This window comes from Pteronotus mesoamericanus, unplaced genomic scaffold, assembly GCF_021234165.1.
Source record: "Pteronotus mesoamericanus isolate MK-2021 breed Mesoamerican mustached bat unplaced genomic scaffold, CSHL_Meso_final contig_24, whole genome shotgun sequence".
NCBI lineage: Eukaryota > Metazoa > Chordata > Mammalia > Chiroptera > Mormoopidae > Pteronotus > Pteronotus mesoamericanus.
Window position 1 is genome coordinate 5,131,009 of NW_026555100.1, and position 21,233 is coordinate 5,152,241.

At 37.1% G+C, this 21,233-nt stretch overlaps 1 protein-coding gene across 3 annotated transcripts in view; it reads right to left on the minus strand.

The window, feature by feature from the left end:
- ADK (adenosine kinase) overlaps positions 1 to 21,233 on the minus strand; it is a 581,730-nt gene that overhangs the window by 552,749 nt on the left and 7,748 nt on the right. The window contains exon 1 of one of the 3 annotated variants that reach the window (XM_054572535.1): positions 414 to 574. The exons of 1 other annotated variant lie outside the window; for it this stretch is intronic. In XM_054572535.1, the coding sequence (XP_054428510.1) occupies positions 414 to 427 (14 nt within the window). In that variant the 5' untranslated portion in view covers positions 428 to 574. Of the gene's footprint in view, positions 1 to 413; positions 575 to 21,233 lie in introns of those variants that run through there. One more of the 3 variants, XM_054572536.1, reaches the window with a different exon arrangement.

Below are 21,233 nucleotides of genomic sequence, written 5' to 3' on the forward strand. Positions count from 1 at the left end.
GGCCAACTTTGCAGGTCTGGTGCTGGCCACCAATGAAGTTCTGTCAGAAGGTCTGACATGCGGTAGGGACACACAGGGAGCACATCGCATTTCCTCAAGGGGAAAAGGTAGCTTCCCCCCGCCCCAAGAGAAATTCACTACACACACAAGCAAGCTTCAAACCTTGCAACCTGGGCGAGGGTCACCCCAGCGGTGCGGCTACTTACGGACTCCACCATGTGCCACAGACCCGAAAACTTCTGAGGAAAGCAGAAATGGCCAAATGAAAAGTGCAGAGAGAACCTCCAGCATTAGGGGGACCAGTGGCACTGGGAGTCTCCGGACCACCCAAGAGAAGGGGCGACAGTCCTCCGGCAGACGGGAGGATGACGCCCAGTAAACGAGCAGTTTAGGCTGTCACCCTCTCTCAGTACCTGAGGGACGTCATGGCTTCACCTTCCTACCCCACGCAACAACGCTGGCGTCCGATGCTTTGCGTCTGCACGGGCGGCAGCGGCGGTGGCAGCAGCAGCAGCAACAGCAGCAGCAGGTACCACAGCAACTGCTGCTCTGCTCAGGCACTCCGGGAGCGTGTCCTCACACACCGCCCGCGCGGGCAGCCCACCGCCCAGCCAGCCCCATGTGCTGATTGGCCGCGCCCGCAGGCAGGCGGCGCTCCGCCCCTGGCCCGCTGCCTGAGATGAGCTGAAGGCGCTGCGGGCTACCAAGTGCCGCCCGCGCGTCTAGTCCTGGTGAGCTGGCGCTTGGGCTGGCAAGCGGGCTAGCACGCGCGGTGGCCATCTTGAGCCCTGCTAGCAGCGTTCTCCCCAATCCCGGCTTACGGGGCAGGAGGTCGGGTGCCCGCCTCAAAAATGGCTGCCCGACTAGCAACGGGTTTATCAGTCACATGGCCAAGGTCTACCTGGGCGTACTCAGGTCCCTTCAGCGGGACCTGAAACGCTATCGGGGCAATCTCCAGAGATGGGATTTAACAGGCTGCAAAACCCGCCTACAGAAAAAAAGCTACAACAGCCTGGGAAACCTCAGCCCGGGGAAAAAATCCAACGCCAGGCAACAGCAGCACCTATGTTAAATTCGAGCTTGCAGCCTTGAAGAGTCAATAGCTAAGCCCGATGGTCCCCCAACGTTCTTGGACTTCAGAAACACTTAAAACAGCTTATGTAATATATAAGTGTACAGGATTCACTGGAAACTTCATAAATCAGAATCTAGAAGTGTGAGGCCCGGACACTGGTATTTATGGCGAACATTCCCAGGAGATCCAGGTACACATATAAAGTTTAAAACCTCTTGGTCAAACAAGGCTGCTCAGACTATCCTACTTGTCAAACTTGATTCTAAGATTGCCTCACTTTTCTGAAAAATGTGCAGCCCACCCAAGCAACCATCTATTTAATGCGATAGGGGAAAAGAAGTTGGAAGGACCCTAACTCCTGGCCCTAATCTCACAATTTAGTGCCGTTAAATGGTTTGGAAGCTGATTCTGAACCACTGATAAAAGTTAAATTAATTCCAACAACAGAAAGGATGGGGAGCGGGGGGCGTGGAGGAAGGAGATATCAGGGAACACTTTATGACCTTAATAGCTTTTCTTTATTTCCTGATAATATTCCTAATAAAAGACTCCAACCTCCAGCGCCATTCATTGACTGATCATAAAGGATGGTGATCAATGCCATAGGTGTAAAATCAGTTACATTAGAAACACAACCCAAGGTCTTATGATATTGAAATGTGCTATATTGTGACCAAAAAAAAATTTTTAATTCTATTTAACTTTAGTTTACATTTTAAAACCAAAGCAATGTAAAATATTTTTCCATTAAACACCATTTGACTAGACATTTCACCTTTTAACTTGACATTTTCTCATCCAAACTGAGAAAATGTAAATATAAAATTCATACCAAATTTTTCAACAGTACAAAAATATATATAATGCCTCAATAATTTATATTGATTAGATGTTGATATATTTTGCTATATTGAATTGAATAAAATATATTACTAAGGTAAAAGTTTTTTTTTTTACTTTTTTAATGTAACTACTAGTAAACTTAAAATTATATGCATCGTGTATTATATTCCTACTGGTCAGTGCTGTTTACTGTGTAAGTTGGCCTTGCTTCTTTTTTTACCTTATTATTGCCCCATGACCAAATAATTATGTTTACAAAGTGAAATTAGTAGAGATACCAGTTTATACAGATCCGTGGTTCCCTGCTGAACTCTAAAACATCAAATGTTCCAAAAGCGTCCTTCAAAAATGCTTAATTTTAAGCACTGTTCTCTTTCATTTGGGAAATGCCTATCCAGAATGAAGCCATGGACTACAAACCTGCTGCACTGGTTCCATGAGGAATGGCTGTTAAAAAGAGCTGTATTTGGCTGATTGAGACTTTGACCAAATGTCCACAAGCAGAATCAGTCAATAGTTCCTCTGGATTTAAACAGGATCTGAATCAAAGCAACAGAAGGATAACAATTTGAAGTGGGGGAAACAATGACTAATTCAATAACTCCCCTCTTCCTCTTGTGGAAAATGTTCATAACCTACGGAACTAAAAGTAAAACCAGGAATAATCCTTAGAAGGGATTTCAAAACTTTAATGTAACTTTTAATATGGGATATAGTATGTGATATAAATTTTAACACACATACACATCACCTGAGGGATCCTAAAATAAAGGTTTGACTCAGAAGGTTTCTGTGGACATGATTTTGCAATTCTTTATGGAACAGATCTCACCATTTGCTTCTGGTCTCTGGGTCGTGCTAAGTAGCAAAGTTGTAAAAGACAGTAAGAAGGTTGTAAAAGGAGCAAGACATGCGGTTTGGAACACCCACTTGACTAAGTTGTATGATCTTAGACTGGTTCTGAAACTATTTGTCTCTCAGTTTACCCATGCTTTACAAGGCACAGTGAAGATTAAAACTTAATTCTAGTATGGTGTCTAACAAAGTTCTTAGTACGTGGTGTGATTATTATTTTCTTATTATCACACTAGTTAAAATTTCACCTCTGGGAAGCACGGTATGAAAGCTAACATGCACTTGGCACTGTGAAAATAAAATGCACTTTGCTCATGCCTGACATAGTTTAGTTAACTCCTACTTTTGATTTTTAACAATAAAGATTTTTTGGTACCAAAATAGCTGGACTTAAAACTTTATTTTTTAACAAATATACTAAATTCTATGTCATTAAAGGAAGACAAGGGCCTGCAATATTCAAACATTTAATAAAATTAAAGCCGTATCACATTGAAAAATTTTTAAAGCAACTTTTTTGATATGTGACACTTTGCATCTAACTTAAAACTTTTAAGTGTTTTTACATAATCAACACAACTTGCAAAAAGTTTATTATTTTAAAATGTGTATCAGTATCAGTTCATTTCAGCAGGTACAGACACAAAAATACTATTTCAGCAAACAGGGATCATCTGTGATTGATCTTTCAGAGTCAGTCGCACATATAGACAAAAATAAAGACATGTTTTTCCAGGTAAAAGTGTAAGTTCTTTCTATTCACAGCACCTTTGTTTCCTCAGTCATGTTTCTTTTCTAATCTTTCCCTACTCTGTTTTCCACATAGTTTTTCCCAAAATACACACACACACACCGTTAGCTCCTAAGCAACTAATATTTAAACTCTTTTCATCAATATTTTAAGCAGTTTATTTCAACCCTATTCTTTGTACTTTAGGGAAAAGCAATCAATTAAAATTTTTTAACCTTCATGACCATCTTAAAATTTAAACAGTTGAACCAAAATAAGTGTGACTCAAAGAGAATAGTTTACTCTTGGGAAGATAAGTAAATATTCTATCTACTTTAACTAATCACGTGGTTAGTCTGCTGCTATGAAAACAAATAGATCCGCTAACCTCAAAAGTTAGGTGCTTCTGGAGAGCATAATAAATATGTGGACCCACCATACTAATCTTCTCAACAAATGCTTCAAGCTCCAAAATAATATCCAAGTCCTCTTCAAACACAATCAATCTGTTAAATGTGCAATAAAACAGCACTTTCATACATTATCAGTGGAAGTTTAAATTAGTGCATTTCTAGAAAGCTTTTTGGCAACACGTGTCCCCAATTCCACTTTTTGGCAATTACTGTAAATAAATAGAATAATATGAACAAGATTTGTATAATCAGTTATTCATTTCGACATTAATAATAGCAAAAATTTATTATATCCTAAATAACCAAAAATAAAACAATGGTTAAATAAATTATGTAAGAATGTTATGGAGTTATTATAAAATCTTTTCACAGACTTTTTAAGAACATACAAAAAATGCTTATGATACAACATTAAATGAAAAAATCAAAACAAACAAAATATAGTAAACAATCTTGACTGTTAAAATAAATACGTGTGTGTGTGTGTGTGTGTGTGTGTGTGTACGCATGCCATAATTGCACAGAAAAAAGACTGGTAAGAAACATGCCAAAATGTTAAATAATAACCAATAAGGTTTCTCTAGAAACTAAGATAATGTATAATTTTTACTTTTTTATTTATATTGATCTAGCTTATAAATTTTCTACTGTATATTGGTTTTATTAGAATAAAATTTTTGTAACTACTATTAAATTTTAATTATCCTTCTGAAATGGTATAAAACTACAAAAATTATTCCTGCTTTTTATTAAAACATATTTCTTTTAATCACAACCATCAAAACTATCATTTTTAGGGAAACCGGGCTTATTATTTTAGAAATGTCTTTTCATGTTTAAAGATTCTTTAAGACAGGAATAACAAAACTAAAATACCTTTATAATGTTCTTGGTTAACTTTAAAACTTGACCAAAGTTAAAAGCATAAATACCACTTTTAGAGCTTTGCATAGCCTTTAAGAGGCCAACTGTCACAACAGTGAATGTGGAGTGTCTTCCCTGAACGTTATGTAACAATACATCTCCTCATTTCATATGAATTGAAATATTGATCAAAATAATATTTTAAAACAATCTGTACCATACTCCAAATGAGAAATTCTTAAGATTTGTCTCCCTGAAATAAGTAGTATGTCACAGCATAAATTTCAGGAGCCTGGGAATAAGGAGATGAAAATTCTAATCCTGAAACTACCAAAAAACATTATGCCCTCTGACCATCGTTTCCTTATCTGAAACATAGGGAGTTTGTTATAGATGGCATCTCAGGTCCCTTTCAGTTCTTACTGGACAATAAAAGAAAAAAAAATCCACTCATGTCTTAACACAAACTGTGCTGTTTTTAGAGTTGACCAGTTCTAATGTAATAAAACACATGCAGTTTTAGTTAGCTTTCATTATGGATAAGGTTATTCACAGAAACATTGCTAAATGCATTCATTCTTTTCCCCAGAAGACATTATTAGAGGTCTACTATTCTTACTTCCTTTAATTATAATCTGTGGATTCTTATGTCACATTTCACTTTACATATTTAAGCAGAATATAATCTTTAAATGGAACCTCATAATTTACTTACCAGGAGATTTGGATAATATGTTAACATTTGATTGACTGAAATTTATTAGTAAGAATTCTTGGCAAAACTCCCTCCCAGGAACACATACACAGTGCTTCTTTATTTGCACTGAACTACAAACCTCTGAAACTCAAAGAAAACCTCCAATCTAAAAGTACAGTATAACAGTGCTTCCCAATTATTCATGCTGCCAAGAATATATTTTTATATTATACAATTGAATATCACTATCATTTCATAAAAGGGCATTTTAACATTAAAAAAAATGTATGAAGGACAGCACAGAATAAAGAATAGCACTCCCCAAAATATTGCTGGTAATCTTATGAAGTATATTTTCTTTATAAAAGATTTTCTTATTTTTACTTCACCAAAGATCTGACCTATGGTATTTTACAAACAAGCTTTCAGAAATCTTTACCACAAACTCAACAATTATTTAATGAGATCTACCCTACTACTTAAGACACTGGAGATTCAGCAACATTCAAGAATATGTACTGCCCTTATAGAACTTACATTCTAGTGAGGGGATACAATGACTAATCAAATAAACATGTAAGAACATCAGGTGATCATAAGTGCTATGCAGATAATACAAACCAGCAGATCAAAGTAAAGAAAGTCCCCTTTAGATTTGGGTAGTAGGGAAGGCCTCCAGCAGGAGAAAACTAACTAAATGACAAGAGCTGGGTAGGAAAAGGGCATTCCTGACAAACAGAACTAAAATGATAACTGGAAAGTCAGTGTGAAAAAAGACAAAAGAGAGAAGAAAGGTTTGTGGTCAGAGCAAGAGGCAGATCCTTTAAGCTTTTATGAGCCTAAGAAATTTTGATTTTATTGTAAGCATGACAAGAAGCCACTACAATTAAGTTTTAAACAGAGGAACTACATGATCTGATTTTGTTTTAAAAGATCACCCTGGTTATAGTGTAGAAAATGGAATACAGGAGCATGAAAGCAGAAAGACTAAATTAGAAGCCTGTTACAGTAATATAGATGACAAAACTGGTTTGAACCACGAAAATAGTGATGGACGTAGAGAGAAACGGATGGACATTCTGGAGGTTGAATGACAGGACCTGCTTAGGGAATCGATATGGGGAACTAAGGAAAGAAAGAAATCAAGAGTAACTCCTAGATTTCAGATTAAATTGAGTAAATGCTATTTGCTGATAAGTGGAAAAAAGCAAAGGAGAAGCTCAGAAGGCTGGAGTTTTGAGACGTGTCAGGGATGGAGCCAGATACTGTGGAATAGATTTGGCTTTCTAGTTTTTCTTACTCTATAGTGCCTGCTGTTTTCTGATAGACTAAAAATAAATGTCCGGAATGTACAGATGTTTCACTTGAGCAATACCGTAAAAGGAGAACTATTCTACCTTAGCAGTCAGCTACTAGTAGGTACATATATAAGTAGAATAAATGGGTAAAACTAAGTGCCTAATATGTGTCAGACACCTGCTATATCTTTCAAGTACTATCTCATATGAATTTACAACAATCCTATCAGGAGATATTGTATTACTACCATTTTATAAATGAAGAAATTGAAGCTCAAAGAGGTTAAATAACTTGCCTAAAGTCACACATTACAGAGCAGAAATCCAAAGTCTGATAGTCTGACTCCAGATTTGGGGCTAATTAACACACCACACTAGGATTTCACCCATAAGATGTAGTGACTCAGTGGGCTTTCCAATTAGCTGGAACACCATATGAAATACTTTCAAAAATTAATTTTTATTTCCATGTATGCTCACTCACAGATTAAATCTGACCAGCCAATGAATCTGTCATTTTTGTCTTTAATTTAGCTAAGATTCCTGTTACCAAGAATCATTTCTTCAACCTCTTTATTTGAAAATAAATCCTTTCTGTTAAAATCAAAAGTGTTTGTTTCCAACAAATAAAAAACTTTTTTTTACCACTGTGCAAGAATTTAGGGCCACACAGCAAGTGGCTAAATGTACTAACGAGCTAAGTAAATCACCCATCCCAGACATTGAGCTTGTGTGAATCAAATTTAGGCTTCAGTAAAATTATAAATTATTTCGTATCAAAATTTCTGAAGACTCAGAAGTTAAAACCACAAATGTGCACAAAAGGTTCCACTGTAAAAAAAAAAATTACTTATATAGTCTTTGGGTATATCCTTTTTCTAACTCTAGTGCCTATCATTTTCTATATAGAAGTAAAAATAAATATGGTCTCAAACTGAATATACAGGCTTATCAGAAAAAATGTCCTAAGAAATATTCACTTCTATTTGGTTGTTTATAAAAGATAGAACTGGTTTCTAAAAAGTTTTCTTTTATTCTATGTTTTTGTTTTTCCTCTAAGAGGGTAACAATAGGCACCAACAATTCCATAGACTCCACTGATGAGGACTGACCTACATTTGAAAATCCTATCTTCACTCTACTACATGGGCTAAGGTCCATGTTCTCTCAAAATCTGTGGAACAGGACCAAGATTATCGCTGACTCATCTGCCAAAAGGCTAATCAGAAAATGGATGCAGGAAAAAACAGAGTGACATGTTTTAGAGCAAAGCATTTCAATATCTATGGAAATTGGGTAGACTGTTTCTCTTCAATGACTAAGTATTTAAAATTGAAAGACTTAGAGGTTTATAAGGTGGTGATGGTAGTAGAGGTGGTAGTGATAGTCTCAGTGTTATTGGGGGACATGGGAGGGAAAGAAGTTTATTTTAGAAAATGTAATCTTTGAAATGTCTCTCCTTATGTAGCACAACAGACATTCTAAATCAAGAGGAATTAAAACTATAAAGTGTTGTCAACAGAGATTACTTCACCCTGTGGTTACTTGACAGGATCATGTAGTCTCTAGAGAAAATGGAAGGATTATTAGTTTTTGGAGTGGGATGAAACAATTTCATTACGTATGTGAGAGAATAAGATATGACGACACTAGGGACAAAAATTTTTTATGCTTCAATGGCTACAAGAGATAACTGAGAAGTTCAATGTGATTAGGACTATCAATATCAGTTTGGTGTATGTTCATACTGTATACACACTGAAATGTATGTATGTATATATGTAGTATTATTCCAAAAATTGTTATTTTGGTATAACTAAGCATCTTTAACTTAATGTCACTTTGCCAGGAACTAAGATATTTATCCTCAAAATGCCTACTTGTAAGTTTAAAATATACTTAAGTTCTCCCATTCCTACTTTACTTTTAGGTAAATTTTGATATTTATTTTAAAATGTTAACATTAAACCTCACAGAATTTCATTCTAACCTGTTATCATCTGTTCACATTTCACTCTTTAAATATTTTGAAAGAAATCTTGACTATCTTTATGTCTTCCTAGGTGGGGGAGGGGAACAGCTTGGAACAGAGAAGCATTTATGATGAATATCGTTTGCCTGAAAAACAGAACATTTGTCTGCAGATATAGGGAAAACAGAATTACTCAGCAGCAACAACTGGTCAAACAAACAGCCCAACCCATCCCCTGAAAGCCGGAATTTAAACCAAAATACTGCTTCAAGATTTGGGGTTCTAAATAGCCACAGTGTATGACAAGATAGATCTTTTTTGCTTATATCTTAAGAGATTGCTGTGAATATTCAAAATATGGGTAGATATTCTGAAATGAGCATTTATTCAAATCTCTGTGGTTTTATCACAGGGAATACTCTTCTGAAAAGCACAATGTCAGCTAAAGGTACACTGCATCATAAAATGTCCATTTTATAAGAGTGGATTCTTTTTTATTTAATATAAGTAAATTACATATATAACATTATATTGTTTTCAGATGTACAATGTAATGATTTAACATTTGCAAATACTGCAAAATGATCACCATAATATGCCTAGTTAACATGTTACCATGCAGTTACAATTTTTTTTCTAGTAATGAGAACTTTTAATAAAAACTTTAATGTTTTTGTTTCCTTTCCTGAACAGTGAGTTGGGGGCTGGGAGCAGATTTCTCACTCTTTCAGATTTCAACACAAACGTAACAGTTTCAGCTTGCCTATATATGAAGAGAGTAATTATGTCCAAATATAATCTTCAGGCATCCTAAGAAAGCAGCTCCTTTTGTACCAAACAGACTTTTTAGGTAGTAGTGGTTAGTAAACTTACGACTCCACAGAAATTTTTAAACATTAAATTACTTTCTTCAAAAACCCAAAACCCTCAATATTTCATAGAATATGCATATTTAAATTAAACTCTGAACTTTGAAACCAAAAATAGACACATTTTCTGAGGGGGGATTATTAAAAGTAATCATCTTTCAAAGGACAGATTACAGAATTAAGTGCTTGTTATACAATCTAGTCATCTTTTTCAAAATTATTTTACCATAACTGTGGCATTTTTAAAATGATGACAATTTCTTGGAGACAACAGTCTCTGTCCCCTCCCCTTAAATCTAGGCTAGTTGATGACTCCTTTGGCCAATAAGGTATAATGGAAGTGATGCTATGTCACATTCCAGGATAGACTTTAAGAGTTCAGCCAGCTCCTGCCTTTGTCTCTTGGATCCTTAAGCTGCCATATAAGAAATCCAACTACCAGAAACCAAATGGAGAGGCCCTCAAACTATGTGGGCAGGGAGAGAAACCCAGTTGAGCCAAACTTTCCAGCCATCCTTTCCAAAGCACCAGGAGAGTGAGTAAAGACAACTTACACCCTCCAGACCAAACTTGTCAGCTAAGTACCTCCAAGTGATTCTAGTCAACACTACATGGAGCCAAAGAACCAACTGGCCAAGCCATGTCTGAATTGCTGACCCACAAATTGTAAACTCTGGTAAAATGGTTGTTATTTTAAGCCACTGAATTTTGGAACAGAAAAACAAAATTACTGTGAAAAATATGAAAAATACCTTTTGCATTGTAACCTAGTACTCTATACCAGAGATTTTTAACCTTTTTCATCTCATGGTACAGTTACACTCATTCCTAAAATTCTGCTTACACACCAAAAAGTATACTTTCTACCAGTCTGACAAAAAAAAGTAAGTATAATTTTGATTCATTCACACCAGACGACTATTGTTGCATTGGCTGTGGTCATTTTTTTATATAACAATCTAAGGGAAAAGAGGTCAGTGCCCCTGACTAAATAATCAGGTATTACATGTTTTAAAATTTATTGCAGTAGACCTATTGAAAATCGTTGTTCTGTGCGTATGCATAACTAAAACAATGTTTCACAAAGCAGTACCTGCCACCGCCATATTCAATGCACTGATATTTTCTATCTTATTTTCTTTATAAAATGTCAGTTGTGTTATACCCAAACTGACTCATGATGTAGTTTAAAAAGCATTTTAGTCTATACTGATCACTTCCACAGGTGCATACACATTTCTAGACAGAAAACTTAAAAAGGACCCAGGTGTCACCCTGACCAGGATGCTCAGCTGGTTAGTGTCATCCAGGTATGCCAAGGTTGAAGGCTCAATCCCCAATAAGAGCACATACAAGAATCAACCAATGAATGCATAAATAAGTAGAACAACAAATTCATCTCTCTCTCTCTCTCTCCCCCCACTCCCTCTTTTAATAATTTTTTTTTACAAGACCCAGGTTCCTGATTCCTGATTCCTGATCCAAAGCTCTTCTTGTACTATGCTAACAGCCCAATAGGCCAATAGGTATTATAGTTCATAACAGGAAGTTTCTCACAACTCACATACACACACCTCAAAGCTGAGTAAAAAGCTGAAAAGCCAAGATGTCTGAGATTGGAGGTTATATAGAAATCAGAAATAGCTAAGAGGAATTGAGCCTTTTCCTTTTTACCGCTTCCTTTTACCTCACCCTTCCTGTTCACAAGTCTATATTTCCCTCCCCATACTCCCTTTTTTCTATGATTATCAAGCATTATAAAATCATGGTTTTTAATTATAGGTTTCCCTGCTATCCAAAAGTAGAGTGTTCCTCTGAAACCTTGCATAAGCTGAAATGGAGTAAAAGGAAAAAGCAATTACCTTAGGATGCCTCTTACTACTGGGTGTACAAAATAAATTGAGATAAAGCACAGGTGTTCACAGACACAATTCAAAGCTATGGCGCTTGATGCTGAGATGCTGAGTGTAGTTTCTGGGAAGGAAATTAGCAATGCCTCTATCATTGCTCAGAATGCATGCTGCCCCTACAACAGCTTTCTGCAAAACAACATCTGAACACTATATTTGCTTTCCACCTTTTTTCATAAAACTAAAAATCCTCTTTGGATTTCTTCCAACTAGCAAAAAAACAGGCACTGATGCAGATCTTTCATAAAAGCAAAGTGGTATTAAGCAAACTTTAAAAAAGCAGGAAACACTTGTATCAGATGCATTTAATTAAATGTTACAGCCCATTCTTAAAAATAGACTACTGAATATTTCATCATATCTTTTAAAAGGTTGCTTTTTTAAAAAATTGTATTAAGTCCAAAGCTCATCCTGACTATAGGTCTTTTTTTTAATCCTCACTCAAGAATATGTTTATTGATTTTCAAGAGAGAAGAAAGGAGAGGGAGAGAGAGAGAGAAAGAAACATAGATCAGTTGCCTCTCGTACACGCCCCAACCAGGGATAGAACCCTCAACCTAGGTCTATGCCCTGACTGGGGATCAAAACCGAAATCTTTTGGTGTCTTGATGATGCTCCAACCAACTGAGCCACCTGATCTTACAGCCAGGGCTGTAAGTCATTTTTAATGAAAAAATAAAGTTCTCATTTCTGTCATCTCAGATCTGGTAGAACACTTTTATAGGATTTTACATTTTAAATAGTTCTAAAAGATTAATAGCTTCTTAGAAGACTATTAGTAGTTGTTCCATGTATAATATAGGAATGCTTTTTGAAGTAAAGAACCTACTTCTTTTAATCACACAAATCACTGTTGATTCCAGTGCTGTTGTTTATACAATACCCAAACATTTCAGCTAATTGTTAAAAATATTAAAATAAGACAGATTCAGGTTTGAATCCTATCTGTCACTCACTGTGTTATCTTGGGCACATTAAACTCTAGGAACAGTAACAGTTATCTCATATTATTATTTTCATTATTATAATGCTAAGATTATTAAGATTCAAATTATTAATACGGAAAAGCACAAAATCTCCAAAGTAAATTAAAACTTATCAGAAATCGTCATGTAGAATGTTTTAACTCTTAAACATAAGCAAAATTGGTCACCCAAGTACTTTAATTAGAAAATACAATCTGCTCAAAGTTCAAGTTCAATGAAAGAACTGATTTGCAAAGCATACATTAAGTATATCCCACAAGGAAATATTTATTCTTGGGAGAGAAAACTGCATGTATGTAAGAGAACATGAAAAACAAAACTCTAAACATGGTTACTAAACACATTCTCACAGATTTTCTTTAAATAGTGTGCTTATCTAGCACATACAGAATTCACTTTGACAAGTTCTCAACTTCTATCTTCACAGTAACATAGACAGCAAGAAATGTGAGTCAGAGGTCCAGATCGTGAAATGGAACCTCACTACTAGGGACTCAACCTCTCTAGGTCTATTTCCTTGGGTAAAGGTGCCCTGGATAAAGGATCAGTAAGAAAAAGTGAAAGTGCTTGACATATTCTTTAAATATTTTATCCTTATCTTTAAAACAAACAAACAAACAAAAAACCCTCCAAAGAAAACTGATACTTCATTTCTTGATCCAGAGCACAGTACAATGGGAAGTTATACACCTGGGATCAAATCTCACCTCAGATACTTAATAGCTTTAAGGAACTAGCTGTGTTACCTGACTGCTATCACTTAACTTTTCTGGGCTTCCGTTCTCTCAATTGTAAAATGTAAATTTTCGACTCTGATTTTAAGTATCTCATCAGGCACTAATCCAAACTACAAAGCCTAAAACATGTTCAGAGAGTTTTCAAAAGTCACATGAAATCGTGAAATTGCAATCTACCATTTGAAAGCCACATCTGGCTAACACTGTAATTCGCTATTATTTTCACATCCTAACTCCTTAATTTGCAGGAAACCTCAGCTCTGGGAGGTCTCACCCTACCTGAGAATTTGCACTCTTACCCACTTCCACTAGTATTTACAGTCTTTGGAAATACCAAAGCAGCTTCTCAAAGGGAAAAACTAGGAAAGACTGCTTTAACCTGTTTTATGAGTTTAAAAAAGCAACATCATGGTCAACAAGAAATAATTTAAAGAGCTCGGAATCTGACTAACAACTTAGTATCCTAATCAGGATACAAACAAGTCTTTTCATAAATATAATTTATTAAAAGGCTTCACATAAAAATGAGGTCTAAGGTCTCAGATGTGTGCGGGGGGGAGTTTCCATTAGTGGAAATATGTACTCTTATTTCCTTATTTGTGCTGATTCTAGGGGAGGAATGCTCAACAAATGGGGGAAGAGAAGTGCTAAAGAAGGGATTCCTGCCCAATGTAGGAGGTGAGGCAAAGAAAACCTGAGATCCCTCCCAATTCTAAGAACCTGTTAGTATCAGTCTAGAAGTGTATATATTCAAACAAAGGAAGGAGTACACCCAAGAAGTCAAACCTACCATGTAGAAAAGCTATACGCTCCACCAAAAAAGACAAGTCTTTTCTAAAAAACTATTTTTAATAAATTTAGTATTGCTTACTAAGTTTAATAATGCACCTATGTTTTACTGTAACATTTCAAATCTAAACAATCCAGTTTATACATTTGGATAAGCACGCACTAAGTAAAACAAAACAGAATTTTGTCAGCATACTTTAATGTGTATCAACATGCTATCACATGCTAAAATGTAGTATAATCAATTCATAGTGAGTGTGTGAGAGCATAGACACAACCACGGGTATAAGTCTACACCACTTCTACAGCTTAACAGCTTTAATCTTCAACAAAACTAAAAACTAAAAATGATAACTAAGGTCTCATCTCTGTTTAGGGAAAATAATTTCTGAAAAACTCTATTTTAGGAGAAACCTAAGACCTTTTCAGTCATGGCAATAAAACAAAAGTGTTCAAATCTCTAATGTGGTTAATTTCAAAGACAAAACATTTGAACTGTTGACTTCCAGTCACGATGGAGGTGTAGGTAAACATGTTTTGTTTGCCTCCTCACACAACCATAGAAAGATATAACCAGATCACAAAACTAAAACAACCCAGAATGCCAGAAAATCAAGCTATATGGAAGGCCAAGAACCAAAAATTGAGAGAAGACACACTGAGATGGTAGGAGGGGTGGAGTCACAGAGACGGCTGGAAAGGCCAGACACGGATGGTCCCACATTCATGCACAGTGGATGAAAATCAGGAGGGATACCTTGGGATCGAGGGATCCCAGTCCCCAGGCCAAACTGTACAGTCCTGGGTTGCAGCACCAGGAAGATAGATCCCCATGACCTCTGGCTGTAAAAAACGAGGAGGGGTTGGGGTAGTGGAACAAACTGCGAGATTTTTGCCACTTAAAGGGTCCGCAGGCCTTAGAACGTTCGCAAACCCACCCACTCTGGGATTCACCACCCAAGCAGCAGCTGGAACAGTGTCAGTCGCACACAGGATGGGAGTGAAGTGACTGACAATAGGGCAAGTGCCCAAAGAAACTCCAGAAGTCAGGCAACATCAGTGTCTACTCTCCAAGCCCTCCCTACACCACCACAAAGCAGTGAAGTGGTTGCCCTGCCCTGGCAATTACCTAAGGATCCATCCCACACAATTTACAGATGCCTTTTTTACATAGACAGGGAGTAAAAGCAGTTCTACCTAATACACAGAAACAAACACAGGGAAGCCATCAAATTGAGGAGGCAAAGAAATATGGTCCAAATGAATGAACAGAACAAAACCCCAGGAAAAGAACTAAGCAAAACAGACACAGCCAACTATCAGATACAGATTCAAAACACTGTTGATCAGGGTGCTCAGAGAACTTGAGTACGGCAATAAAAGAAAGGAAGAAATGAAGGTTATACAAAGTGAAATAAAGAAAAATCCACAGTAAACCAACAGAGAAGGGAAGGAAGCTGGAATTCAAACCAATGACTTGGAATATAAGGAAGAGACAAACATTCAACCAGAACAGAAAAAAGAAATAAGAATTCAAAAAAAAAACAAGAAGAGTCTTAGGAACCTCTAGGACATCTTCAAACGTGCCAATATCTGAATCATAGGGATGCCAGAAGAAGGAGAGGAAGAACAAGAAACTGAAAACTTACTGGAAAAAATAATGAAAGAAAACTTCTCTACTTTGGCAAAGGAAATGCAAGTCCAGGAAGCACAGGGAGTCCCAAACAAGTTGGACCCAAGGAGGTACACACCAACGCACATCATAATTAAAATGCCAATGGTTAAAGATAAAAAGAGAATCTTAAAAGCAGACAGTTACCTACAAAGGAGTTCCCATAAGACTATCAGCTGATTTCTCAAAAGAAACTTTGTAGGCAAGAAGTGTTTGAAATGATGAAAAGCAAGGACCTACAACAAAGATTACTCTACCCAGCAAACCAATAATTTAGAATGGAAGTGCAGATAAAGTGCTTGCCTCACAAGGTAAAGCTAAAGGAGTTCATCTTCACCAAGCCACTATTACAGGAAATGTTAAAGGGACTTATTTAACGAAAAGAACAAAACCACGAACATTAAAAAGGCAAAAAATTGGTAGTGGATACACTGCCTCCTCGCAAAACCAAAAGGACAACAAATTGAAAAAAAGAAAAATAAACAGAACTCCCAGAAAATCTAACTGCATGGAAGTACCACAACCAAGGCACTAAAGAAGAAACATTCATCCAGACCAAAAGTGGGGGCAGGGATGGGCAGCCGGGCCAGAGAGGACACGCAGCAAGGCAGTGGCTGGAGGGCCAGGTGGGTGAGGCAGCAGCTGGCAGACTGGGTGGTCCCACATTTGCATGCAGATAAACCGGAGGAACAGCTAAGGAGCAAGACAGACTACCCAATCCAGGGCTCCAGTACAAGAAAAGAAAGCCTCAAAACCTCTGGCTGTAAAAAACTGGGGGGGTTGCAGCAGCAGGAGAAACTCCCAGACTCACAGGAGAGTTCATTGGAGAGTCCCACAGGATCCTACAATGTACACAAACCCACCTACCTGGGAATCAGCACTACAAGGGCCCAATTTGCTTGTAGGTAGAAGGGGAAGTGACTGATACCTAACCAAGAGCCAAGCAAGTGGCACCGTTTCCTCTCAGACCCCTCCCCCACAGACAGCCTCACAACACAGCGACCTGGGTCATCCCGCCCTGGGGAATACTTATACTTAAGGCTCTGCCCCTCCCAACGTAACAGGCAAGCTGAGACAAAGAAATATGGCCCAAATGAAAGAACAGTTCAAAGCTCCAAAAATAAAACTAAGCGATGAACAGATAGCCAACCTATCCTATGCACAGCTCAAAACACTGGTAATGTGGATGCTCACTGAATGGGTTGAGCATGGTTGCAAAATGGAGGGAAAAATGAAGGCTACGCAAAGTGAAATAAAGAAATATATACAGGGAACCAACAGTAAAGGGAAGGAAACCGGGACTCAAATCAACAATTAGGAGCAAAAGGAAGAGATAAACATTCAACCAGAAAAGAACAAAGAAACAAGGACTCAAGAAAATGAGGAGAGGCTTAGGAACCTCTGAGACAACTTTAAACATTCCAACATCCAAATCATAGGGGTGCCAGAAGGAGAAGAGAAAAGCAAGAAATTGAAAACATATTTTAAAAAATAATGAAGGAGAACTTCCCCAATCTGGCCAAGGAAATACACTTCCAGGAGATCCAGGAAGCTTAGACAGCCCCAAAGAAGTTGGACCCAAGAAAGCACACACCAAGGCACATCATAATTAAGTTACCCAAGATTATAGATAAGGAGAGAATCTTAAAAGCAGCAAGAGAAAAGGAGACAGTTACCTACAAAGGAGTTCCCATAAGACTATCAGCTGATTTCTCAAAAGAAACCTTGGAGGCAAGAAGGGGCTGGCAAGAAGTATTCAAAGTCACGAAAGGCAAGGACCTACATCCAAGATTACTCTATCCAGCAAAGTTATCATTTAGAATGGAAGGGCAGATAAAGTGCTTCCCAGATGAGGTAAAGTTAAAGGAGTTCATCATCACCAAGCCGTTATTATATGAAAAGTTAGCGGGACTTATCTATAAAAAGGATCAAAACTATGAACAGTAAAATGACAACAAACTCACAACTATCAACAAATGAACCTAAAAAAACAAAAACAAACTAAGCCAACCAGGAACAGAATCACAGAAATGGAGATCGGGGGAGGGGGAAGAATGGGGGAAAAGGTACAGGAAATAAGCAGCATAAATAGTAGGTACAAAATAGGCAGGGGGGGTTAAGAATAGTATAGGAAATGGAGAAGCCAAAGAACTTATATGTACAACCCATGGGCATGAACTAAGGGGAGGAATGCTGGGGGGTGGGATGGTGTAGGGTGCAGGGGAATAAGAGGGAGAAGAAAAATGGGACAACTATCATAGCATAATCAATAAAATATATATATATTTAAGAAAGGCAAAAAATTCACAACTATCAACAACTGAATCAAAAAAAAGAAAAATTAAACCTACACAAACAACCAGAGCAGGAATAGAATCATAGGTATAGAGATCATTTTGAGCATTACCAACTGGGATGGGGAAGGGGGAGAATGGGGGAAATGGTGCAGGGATTAGAAGCATAGCTGGTAGGAACAAAATACAAAATAGACAATGGGATGTTAAGAACAGCACGGGAAATGGAGAAGCCAAAGAACTTATATGCACGACCCATAGGCATGAACTAAAGGGGGAACTGCTGGAGGGAATGGGGGTACTGGGCAGAGGGGCACAAAGAGGGAAAAATTCGGACAACTGTAATAGCATAATCAATAAAATATACTTTAAAAAACTGAACTGTTTATTTTTAAAGGAGATAAATGTATTTCAATCAGTCAAAAACTTGCATGGTTTTTCAGACCTCCGTTTTAGGGCCCAGAGAGTAAAACACAAGGGTTCTTTTCTTATATCAAGCTTAAAGGAATTCGAGAAAACCTAACCCATCTGAATTTGATTCTCTTGGTATATTTTGTATTCAAGTGACACCTCCTGGATGAGTTGATAGAAACAAATTTCTTTAAAAGACCATTTTCTGGGTATTCGCCATTGGTTACATAGTACATTGTTTTACGCAGTACGCTACAAAATTCAGACTAGTATTACTAAACTTCAATGCTTTTGGAGTTCTAATTACATATCAAATAGCCTCACTAATTAAGAACTAGATAACTCAGAGGAAAAAAGATTTCATTCTCATATATCACAGAGATCTTTGTGAATGTACTCTTTTTAAGAAAATTCCCCCACCAAATAAGCAATTTTACTATATTTTTTTTAAAAAAAAAGAAACATACTGACCACAGGGTCTTAATGAAAGATTACTCTTCATATAACAGTATATTTATCCTGAGGGATCTTTCCCCATGGACAAATGAAACCATAGGTCCTTATAACTTTTATTAAATTTAGCTTTAAAGTCTAGCTATAGAAATTTGTTCTCTATATATACCCCTCAGAAATCTAGCATTTACCCTGGATAACCAGCAACCCATGAGGCAGCAGAAAACAGTACCGTGGACCAGACCAAGGGTCACAAAGTCCAGACTCTCTGGCAGACTAAACATAACATCTTGATCTAAGTTGTTTCAGCTCCTGAGCGCAAGGGTGGAATGTACCCCTGGCTACTTTCCTATGAAACCAGATGGAGGGACCATGGAGCAGACCTCAGGCCTGTCCTCAAGGCCTGTACACCTCACCTCCGACCAATCAGCTTCCAGTATGACCCTGAAACCCTAATCCACCGTGTCTTGTGATTTTGCCCTGTACAACCTGTAACGTACATAGCACATGGAGAGTTTGGGCTTTTGAGCATTAGTGTCCAGTTCTCCTGGCTGGTGCCATTTACAATAAAATAGCCAATCTTTCTCCACCGTATTTCTCAGTGTTTAGTGGTTAGCTCTCCTTGTGCCAGGTGGACAAACTCTTTGTTTGATAACATAAGTGCAAGAAATTATATTACAGTTAAAGCTCACTATAGTCACAAAAACAAAAATGCAATCTAGGAGTGCATCTCTTGCCTCTACTGTCCTCCAGTACTGGATTGATTTCGCACACAAGCTCACTCCACATAACAAGGAAAAATGAAAGGTCCAAGAACAATGGAGTATTTTCAGGTAAGGTTCTATCAACTCTTATGAACAGATAAGCATTGACAGCTAATACATGAAATCATTTGTACCAATGAGTACTACAAACAACCTTAAAACATCTTTAAAGAGTTAAGAATTCATTCATTTAACAAAAATTTAGAGCCTGTTATGTTGCAATAAAGTAGCTACTTATGAGGCACTAAGAGTTACTCAACTGGCTTCCTGGTTTCAAGCAACAGTAATTGAGAAAAAACATGTACATACTGTATGTAGCAATAATGCAAAGTGTAAAATTCAAACAACCAGAAAAGAAGCCATTTCCAGACTGGGTGATTAGTTAAGTTTTATAGAAAAGATAGACCTTGGCTGGACCTTGAGGAATAAGGACTTGAGTAGGGAAATTGTTTTCATAAATATTTTCTATACATGCTATAAGGAACATATGATGAGGGAATGACACCATCACCCTCACTCTATAAGGTAATGGTGGAGTTGGTGATTAGAGTGTCCCCCTCAACATCCATCCACTCCCCGACATATACATCGCCCACTGGCTCACACACCCACCAACATCTACATACTTGTTAGCATACACACACATGGGATGAGAAATGAGAGTATATCCAAGTTTGACCAAAATACCCACCTCTGATATCCCCACCAATAATTGGCTGACTAGTCAGTATATAGGACCAGAGTATTCTCAAAACTTATACCTGGACTTTTCAGAGCAAGTCTTTTCTATTGGGCTCATGAGATTTTGGCTTGGGGTTGAGAAATGCCATCTTCCTTGTTACTTTGAGATGGCCTATGTAAGAAATAAATTCAATGCCAGATGACAATAGAGGCAAGATATGTACTCTTAGAATGAGTCATATTTGGCTGGATTTCCCAGTTATGTTAGCAAGTGAGAGACTTAGAAATGGTTCTACTAGTGATGTACCAACTCGGCCTATAGGAGGCAAATAGCCAAATAACAACTTCAGTAACATTTCTGATCATTCCTAATTTTATGATCAATGATCCCATAGGCTACTTTCGTATTTATTATCCTTTATTTGCAAATAACATAGCAAAATAACAAGGCTTATTACTAAGAACTAAATGTGGCTTGCTCACAAAATAATGAGACCCAGTTAATACAGTAACCAAACCGATACACCTTAAGAAGGTAAGAATTTCTTACATGATAATTGCTGTACATGTATTTTCCTATTCTTCTCAAGAGAATATGCTGAAATCATCATGCATGCAATCAATGAAAGCAAAAATGTAAAACTCAGATGTTCTCATGTTGAAAGCTAATTACACTGCTTTTTAGGTGAACAGATTTTTTTTAAAGCAACCGTGAAGCCACAAGTACAAAAAAGTACAAACAAAAACATTGGAAATAAAACACAATTGGTGCCTTTCAATTTACATTCATATCTCTTAATTTCTCTTTATTTCTTTGTGCTACATCTGAGTGAACTACTCAGTACTATCTTTCAATTTGCCAATTTTTCCTTCCAATATGTTTGGTCTAAAGTTTAACTACTCTTTTTTTTTTTGTTTTA